The sequence below is a fragment of the Dromiciops gliroides genome, chromosome 2 (genome assembly GCF_019393635.1).
Source record: "Dromiciops gliroides isolate mDroGli1 chromosome 2, mDroGli1.pri, whole genome shotgun sequence".
In the NCBI taxonomy this organism is placed as follows: domain Eukaryota; kingdom Metazoa; phylum Chordata; class Mammalia; order Microbiotheria; family Microbiotheriidae; genus Dromiciops; species Dromiciops gliroides.
The window spans coordinates 13,182,763-13,192,085 of NC_057862.1; the positions used below are offsets into that span (position 1 = coordinate 13,182,763).

The 9,323-nt window shown below is 49.7% G+C and overlaps 1 protein-coding gene across 2 annotated transcripts in view; it reads right to left on the reverse strand.

The window, feature by feature from the left end:
- Positions 1-5,353, reverse strand: part of MINPP1 (multiple inositol-polyphosphate phosphatase 1) — a 29,034-nt gene extending 23,681 nt beyond the window's left edge. The window contains exon 1 of one of the 2 annotated variants that reach the window (XM_043983586.1): positions 4,759-5,353. In XM_043983586.1, coding sequence (XP_043839521.1) covers positions 4,759-5,353 — 595 coding nt within the window. Of the gene's footprint in view, positions 1-4,097; positions 4,255-4,758 lie in introns of those variants that run through there. The other variant, XM_043983587.1, reaches the window with a different exon arrangement.
- Between the last annotated feature and the right edge of the window lie 3,970 nt (positions 5,354-9,323).

Below are 9,323 nucleotides of genomic sequence, written 5' to 3' on the forward strand. Positions count from 1 at the left end.
GCATCCAGATCCAGATCCAGATCTCAAACTGTATTAAAGTGGTAGTCATCAAAACAATTTGGTCCTAAGAAATAGAGTGGAGGATGAGTGGAATAGATGATAGTAGGTGACAGCCAGAGTTATGGCGCTTAATAAACCCAAAGATCAAAGCGTTGGGGACAAGAACTCGCTATCTGGGAAAACCGGAAAAGGATGTGGCAGAAACTAGGCACAGACCAATGTTCCACATACACCGTCCACCAAAATAGGGTCAAAATGGGTGCACCATTTAGTGCTAGAAGGGATCTCAGAGGCCACCAAGTGCAACACTCCCACTTTACAGATTAGGAAATTAACCCCGAGAGTCTGTCAGTTAATGAATGCTTCTTATGTGCCAGACATCGGATAAGCTTCTATGATAGAAAGATAAGCAGAAAAAAATGCTTAGAGACTCAAGTCGCTGTCCCCCGCTTGTCCTGCTGATCATGCCTTACTAAACTGACCTGTGGGAATTGTGGGAATCGAGTGAACCCCACTGACTCCAGCTCAGATCCCTTTCGATTTCAAGTAGAGTCCAACTTCTGTCTTGTGAGAAAACTTTATTCAATTTTGGGTATTGCATTGCATGAAAGTAGCCCTGGGTGACTGAGGAACTGGACCACTGCTACCTGCTGCTTAGAGACCCTTAACCAAGCACCTAGGTCAGATCCAAAGATTGGTGTGAGTTTTCTAACAATTGCACATCTCAAGCAACCCATATAGCTTATCTGAAAACTGGCCCATACAGGTCAATCACTTACTCTTTCCATGTTCCTCTGACACTTGGGGAAAGGGGGACACCTCTTTTTCAGGGAATTGCACCTGTTCACTCTCCCCCTCCCAACTTTTAAAGTCCCTAATCTTTCTCTCAATTAAAAATCAAATGACCAGGGGCAGCTAGGTGGCACAGTGGATAGAGCACCGGCCCTGGAGTCAGGAGGACCTGAGTTCAAATCCGACCTCAGACACTTAACACTTACTAGCTGTGTGACCCTGGGCAAGTCACTTAACCCCAATTGCCTCACACACACAAAAAAAATCAAATGACCTACTCTTGTATCCTGGTTTCTATCCTGTTAATTGTTCTATCTTCCCCTGGATTTGGTGCCCAGTGTCACACTGAGGAAGACTGGTCCCGATATGTTTTGGCAACTGGCACGCATTGCTTAAAAAACTGATATCCTCTGAAGCTCATACCTTTGTTTCCTCAGTTATTTCAGATTTCATTTGTCACAAACCTTAGGTTACTCCCAGCCTCTCCACCTTCTCCACCTTTCTTCCCATTCACATGCCGCTGAACAGAGCTGAGAAAATTACAAAACTATACTTGAGGGATCCACTACAAATTACCTAACGCCATCTCAACTGGGCCTTCAAAGTAGCAGCTAACTATCCCACTCACCACCAAACCTTGTCATCTCTCAAGTCTCCAGCGCCTGCCCCACCCCTTCAGTCAAGGGCCTTATAACCTCACCCAAAAGCCCTGAGGCCGTCCGATGAGAACCCGCTTTGCCCCTTCTCCTTTCCAAGGAAAACCGCTCTCCATGCACCCTTGATTCCATGCCATCCTGTCTTCTATCATCCCTCCACAAAACAACGTTTCCCCATCTACTGGCTGCTTCCCCCAAGCCCACAAAAACACCCGTCTCCTCCGACCTAAAAAAAAACCTCTGGGTCGGACCACTGCCTTTTTCTTATGCCTCCTCTCCCCTCCCCTCCTCTCCATAAATCCTTGAAAAGGCCTTCAGTGCCTCCACTTCTTCTCACTTTCTTAACTCTCAGCACCTGGCTTCCAATGTTATCATTCAACTGAAACTGCTCTCCCAAAGTTACTGCCAAACCCTGTGCTGAACACTAGGGTTATAAAGAAAGGGAAAAACATTCAGAGCTCTGTTTGATGGGGAAGACGACAAGCAAATAACTATGTACACACAAGAGAGATACTAAAATTGAGGAAGCCTGGGTAAGGCTGCTTGGAAAGGGTGGCACTCTGCCTGAGTTTTTTTTTTTGGCAGGGCAATGAGGGTTAAGTGACTTGCCCAGGGTCACACAGCTAGTAAGTATCAAATGTCTGAGGCCAGATTTGAACTCAGGTCCTCCTGAATCCAGGGCTGGTGCTCTATCCACTTCGACACCTAGCTGTCCTCTGCCTAAGTCTTAAAGGAAGCCAGGAAGTGGTGATAAGGGTGTTCCAAGAAGGAGGGACAGCCAACGAAAAAGTGTGGAGCTGAGGGATAGTGTCTTGTGTGAGGAACAAGGAGGCCAGTATCACTGGGATCACAGATTGAAGGCTGAGGGGAGAGAATGGTAAGAGGTATCAGGAGAAAAGTAGGAAAGAGGCAGGTTGTGAAAGCTTTAAAAGCCAGAGGATTTTATATTTAACCCTGGAAGTAAGAGAGAGCCACTGAAATGTATTGAGTAGTGGGGTGGATAATGGACTTAAGGACGAGACCACTGAGGCAGAGACCAATCAGAAAGCCACTGCAGGAGCCCAGGCATGAGGTGATAAGGTCCTGCACCGGTGTGGTGGCTCTGAGTGGAGAGAAGGGATGTCTAAGAGAAAGGAAGTGAAGGAAGGAAGGGTAAGGCTTGTTAGCAGGTTGAACCCATGACCCTGGCCTCCTAGCAGTTTATCCCACTTCTCCTAGAAAAACAAAAACAAGGCAATAGCAGCTTCTGAATCTACAGGGCGGAGAACCAAACACTGGAACAGCATGATAAGACACAACATCCTACATTCGGGCTTCTTACAGCCAATAAAACTAGCAGAGCATAAAGGCGGAACGAGAAAGATAAGGTAAAGAGACAAACTGTAGAAGTTGCCAAAGTGTTAAGAGACACCAAAGAACAGTCAGGAGTAGGGGTGTGTGTGTGTGTGTGTGTGTGTGTGTGTGTGTGTGTGTGTGTGTGTGTGTACACACATATATAATATATATAAACATGTATATAACATATCCAGGAAAGCTGAGGAAGGTGGCATAATCATTAGCCACATAACAAGTTGGTTCAAGTACAAGGATAAATGCACTGAACCTGAGAATCAGGAGACCTGGGTTTCCATCCTGGCTTCTCCACTTAATGGTGTGGCCTGAGGCAGGTGTTTCTACATATGTAAAATGAGGTTAGCACCCAAACTAAACTCCTCAGCCTTACATGAAAGTTCTCCAGGCTGGCTCCAATACCCCTTCTCGAACTTATTCATGGCTCTCTTGTCAGGCCCTTACTTTTCAGGCAGAACAGCTACCCAGCTGCGCCCAGAGCTGGCCCCCTGCCTCCCACTGCCCCGGCTTAGTGCAGACTGTCCTCCCTCCTCCTCTGCCTCTCAGACTCCTGCTCTCTCTTCCCCACTCTTTTCTAAGCCATTCTTAACCTAAGTCATTCTCTGTTCCCCCCACGAGTGATGCGCTTTCCTTCTCAAATTCCCTTTTCATTTCCCATCCCCGCACAACAGAATGTAAGACCCTTAAGCACAGCTGTTCCCTTTCTTTGTATCCCCAGCATCTCAAGCACAGAATTACCTTCCACCTATACTGACTAGACCTCGTATGCACAGTTGCTTACTGGCATGTTATCTCCACCAGCAGAATGTAGGGAGACCTTAGATGAGGGCTCCTTGAGGACAAGCAACCTGTTTTTCCTTCTCTCTCTATCCCCCATGCTTAATACAGCATCTGGCCCAAAGTAAAGTAAGGCTTTCACAAATGTTTGGTAGCTTCTTGGTTTAATAAATCGGTGGTGCTCAAGGAAAAGCACCTTGTAAACCCTCAGAAACTATGTAACCACCTCATGATAACAACTGAGACACAGGAGCAGAGATGATCTTCATGTAAAACAGCAAGGAAATGTGTAGTGCTTAATCTCTATGGAGAATTTATGGGACACTGACAAAGTCAAAGAAGATAAAAATGCAAGGATGGGTCTGTGGGATAAAGGCCCAGGTGGAGATCACAGACTCATCATAATCTCCTCACCTGTAAAATGCTAATCACCAGGACCCCGCTGGCCAAAGTCTCTAATTACTACTACTAATAACCTGACAACCTCCCCTGTAAAATGGAGGCGATCACCTTAATAACTACCTATGTTCCTGTCCTTTGAATCTTATGACTCGAGCAGCCTCTTCTCCAAGCATCATGTAAGTGACTCATCACCATTTCCCACGAAGCCTAGGTGTGCGAGGTCACCCAGTGCATGCGAGTCTCCCTCGCTTAAAGAACCACCTGAAGGGCCCCAAAGGCTTCACCAGACTGCCGAAGGAGTCAGTCTGTCTGTCTGTCACTCCCTTTGAACCCCTCCTTTAACGCGGCAGTAACTGACGGACTGACACTGCGGAGAGTGACAACGCCTCAGGTGGGCCTGGGGCCGGAGCGCCCCGGCCGGGTTATTTCCCAAGTTCGGGTCCTCCCGCCGGGCACATCCCTCTGCCCTCGCTCGGACGAGGCTGAGGAGGGGGCTCAGGGGGGCAGTTAGAGGGTCTCCGTGGGCTCCAGCCCGGGCTCTGCCCACAGCGGGCTTGGGACCGCAAGGGAGGACAGCACCGCCCGCCCCCCCCCCCACCCCCGCAGGTGACCGGGGCGGCCCCCGGCCCCCCCTCCCCGCAGGTGACCGCCCCCTACCCCCCGCCAGCCGCGGGCACTTAGCGGAGGGAGGGGCGTCCTGTCACCGAGCTCGCCGGCGGGCCCCCCCGACCCAGGCTGCAGAAGGGGAGGCAGGGGCAGGGGCGGGGCGCGGCCGCCCTACCTGCCGGCTCGGGCACCGGGCGGCCCGGGTGCAGGTGCGCCCAGAGCCCCCGCGCGAAGGCCTCGGCGCTGTCCACGCAGCGCGGCTTGGAGCTGGACACGAAGCGCACGCGGGCCAGGCCGCGGGGGGTCAGCAGCGCCGGGAAGCGCGCGGCCAGGCGGGCGGCCAGCCGCTGCATGTCGCGGTGGCCCTTCTCCACCAGCTGCCCGTCCATCCAGTCCTCGTAGGCCAGGGGCCAGCGCGCCAGCGCGCCCGCCAGCCCGGGCCCGGGCGGCCCCGCGCGCAGCAGCAGCCCTTGCAGCGCCCGCAGGCGGCGCACCTGCTTGGCCGTGGGGTAGCGGGTGCCGTGGCGCACCAGGGCCACGAGCTGCAGCGGCGCGCACGGCCCGGGGGGCGGCCCCGCCGACAGCCCGGGGCCCAGCCTCGCCACATCCTCGTAGCGGCTCTTGGTGCCGAAGTACGCGCTCAGCGCCGACGCCCGGCCCGCGGGCGCCCACTCCGCCAGGGCGCAGGCCGCCGCGCAGGCCAGCAGGACGACGGCGCCCGGGACCCCGAGGCCCCCGCGCCGCCGCTGCCGCCGCCTCAGGGGGAGCATCGCCGCCGGCCTCATTCCACCGCACAGTCGCTTCCGCACCGCGGGGCGGGCTTTCCGGGCCTGGGGCCAACCGGCTTCCTCCCAGCGCCGCGCAGGCGCGGCTGCGGGCGCAGGCGCGAGGGCGGCCCGGCGCAAGGGCGGGGCCTGGGGTGGGCCCTCCGGCCGCTTCTGCGCAGACGCAGGCAGGTGAGGACGAGGCTGAGCCGTGGCCTCTCCTGGTGCTCCCACTCCAGACCCCGACGCAAGGCTGTCGGTTTGGGCAAGGGCTCTTGAGCCCTCCCCCGCTCTCCCTGCTCGCTTCCGCCCCTTGGACTCCCTTGTTCACTCCCGAGCCCAGTCTGGGGGCCGAGGTCCCGGGCGCCAAGGGCTTTGCACACGTGGACCAGGCCTCGAGGCTCCTGCATGAGACGTTAGTGGCTCCCACCCAGCGCCCCCTCCCCAGAAAAGACGGCCTTTGTACTTCATCTCGCAGTAAATAGTCCCGAATGAGCCCCTCCCCGGCCTGTGACGACAAGGGAAGACCCCGCAGGCCCATCTTCGTAGTATTCTACTGTGAGAAAATAAGTACCTATGATCGATTTCTTGGGGGACCCAGAGATCAATTTCTCAACCCTTCACCTTCCCCCCCCCTTCCTGGAAGCCCAGTCTCCTTGAAGGAATTCATCTGGGATGTACCCAAGTGAACCAAAAGAATGGACACAGAGACTACTCTAGAGTGTTGGAGGATGGCTGGGGGGGGGGGGGGAGTCCTTACGTCTTCTGACGTCATCCCTGGACCTTGGAGTCACATGACCAATAGAGTTGAATGATGCTAATCTATTAGATTTCTTTGATGTATAATGGCCCAATTCCGCTTTTTTAAAGTAATAAACATCTTTTAATTTATACTTTTGAGTTCTAAATTTTTATCCCTGCTTCCCTCCCCCCTCGCTGAGGGGGTAAGCAATCAAATATGGGTTATGCGTGTACAATTATGTAAAACAATACCATATTTGTCATTTTGTACAAGAAAAATTGAAGGATAAAAGAAAAAATGAAAGTGAGAAGTAGCCTGCTTCAGTCTGTGTTCAATCAACATCATTTCTTTCTTTAGAGGTGAATAGTCAGTTTCATCAGTAGTCCTTTGGGATTGCCTTGGATCACTGTATTGTTGAGAATAGTCAAGTCATTTACAATTCTTCATCAAACTTTATTGCTGTCACTATGCACAATAATTCTCCTGCTTCTGCTCATGTCCCTAGACATCAGTTCATACAAATCTTTCCAGGCCTTTCTGAAATCATCCTGCTTGTCATTTTGATGTGGGATGAAATTTAGGGTCAAATTGGTGAGTCGTCCCAAAAGAATTACAAGACTCAATGATTCAGTTTTCCGAGTTTTATTGCAATACTGTGAGTAAAAACAGGGAGAGAACCACAAAAGTGGAAAGGTATCTCTCAAATAGTGAAAGAAAAGATAGTTGTATTTATACTATGGATAAATTGATTATCAGCCTCATTATAATAATCTCCACCTTAGGGAGGTTCAGGGGAGGGCCTAATTTGAAGTTCCTGGGGTCCTGAGCCAACCCCAAGGTGAGTACCTTTTTCTGTGGAGGTGTGTTTTGGGGATTTACACGTCATAAGGTGACTCTGGGGACAAATTTGGCCTTTTCTGCGCATGTCACTTTTTGATTCCCATGTCTAGTTTCAAAACATCTTCATTTATCATTTATTTCCAGTTTGAATTTCTATAATTTGTCAGTGTATCATTGTTATGGTTAAGGTCTCTATGACCTGCCTCTTTATGTGGGTACATGAGAACCTAGGCCTTGACTTGTATTAATAAAGACTCAAGTCTTAAGTTCTCCATTAACTGGGGTTGGAATCCCTTTTAGAGCTCAGATCTAATTAGAGCTTGGGTCTTCTCCCTTTTTCCTCCTACATCAATTTCTTACAGCACAATAATATTCCATCACCATCATATACCATAGCTTGTTTAGCCAATTGATGGGTATCCCTTTGATTTCCGATTCTTAGCCACCATAAAAAGAGCTGCTATATTTTTGTACAAATAGGTCTTTTTCTCTTTTTCAGGATGTTTTTGGGATATAAAGCTAGCAGTGGTATTGCTGAATCAAAGGGCATGCACAGTTCTAAAGCCCTTTGGGCATAGTTCCAAATTGTTCTCCAGAATAGTCGGATCTTTTCATAACTCCACCAACAGTGGATTAGTGTCTCAGCTTTCTCACATCCCCTCCAACATCCAATATTTTACATTTTTGTTATATTTGACCCCAATTAGTTTTGATCAATGTAAAATGACCCGCCTCTATTAAAAGGGATAAAAAACCTGGACAGGTAGCCATGTTAGCTTCTCTTGGTTCTCTGAGACTACATATTTTCTCTCTCTCTCTCTCTCTCTCTCTCTCTCTCTCTCTCTCTCTCTCTCTCTCTCTCTCTCTCCTGCTCCTTGGCATACTGAAGCTCTCTCCCTGCTTCCTTTACCAGGAGGCCTAGGATCATGAGAAATTAGGTGTATATATGTTTGTTTGGTTGGTTTTGGCAGGGCAATGGGGGTTAAGTGACTTGCCCAGGGTCACACAGCTAGTGTCAAGTGTCTGAGTTCAAATTTGAACTCAGGTCCTCCTGAATCCAGGGCTGGTGTTTTATCCATTGCACCACCTAGCTGCCCCCTACTGGTATAATACTGATAAATTAATATTTGCTTACCCAAAACTGGTGTCTATAGCAATTAATTTTCAAGAACACAATATCCATACATGTGCATCTGCAGAAAACACACAAAATAAATACAACTCATTTTTACAAGGTGAAAAGTAACCTTAGAAAGAAGAACTCTTGCAGATGGGGGTTTGTATTCTCTGTCTATGCCCTCCCCACAACACACACACACACAATCTAAGTTTGTCTTTGTAGGCCCGGGCTTGCTGCAGTGCCTGACCCCCAGCAATCCATGTTTGCTGTACAAATGAACTTGAGGGAAGTCCTGGGACTGAAAGCAGCAGAAATCAAAGGGAACCTGTCAAGATCTGACGTTTCTCTATCTCCCGAAGGTGTGCAGAGGACTTCATCTGCTTTATCCCATCTGGTTCTCACAATTCTGGAATGTAGCTGCTGACTGAGCCTGCGGTTTCATCTGTGTGGGCAGCACCCAAGGAGGAACCTCTTAACCCATGAAGACCAGCACCTGCTCTACAATTTCATCTCAGAAAACTTCAGGGGCCATCATGATCATCGTTGTACAGATAAGGAGACTGAGGTTCAGAGAAGTGACTGACCAGTTTCTTATAACTGTGTCTGTGGCAGATTCAAACACACGTCTTCTTACCTCCAAGTTTACCACTTAACATCTTGCCATACTGACTTACCTAGTACTCCACCTCATCTGAGCAATGGGTAAAGCTTAGAGAAGTGTCATAGTACAATGCAAAGCACTCTAGCATTGGGAGTCAGGAAACCTGTGTTCAAATCCTAACTTTGCTACTTGTGTGACTTTCTGCAAGATACTTCATATCTCTGGGCCGTGGCTTCTTCCAGTGTAAAGTGAACAAGTAGGATTAGATACCCTCTGAGAATATTTTAGGATCTAAATGTAGGAACTCTGCAAGGTTACACCAATATTAAAAGACAGAGTCTGAATTCGAATCCAAGTCTCCTGGCTCCAAATCCCCATGGGATCTAGATTTGGAAGGGAGCTTAGAGATGGCTTAGTCTAACCCGCTAAATCCCAACCTCAATCATGTCAGAGATGACGAAGCTGAGACTCAGAGAGAGAAGTCAGCAATCCTGTGCCAGGCACAGGGCTAAGTTCTGAAAATACAAATGGAAACAGAAAGAAGCTTACATTCAGGGGGCAGCTAGGTGGAGCAGTGGATAAAGCACCAGCCCTGGATTCAGGAGGACCTGAGTTCAAATCCGGACTCAGACACTTGACACTTTCTAGCTGTGTGACCCTGGACAAGTTACTT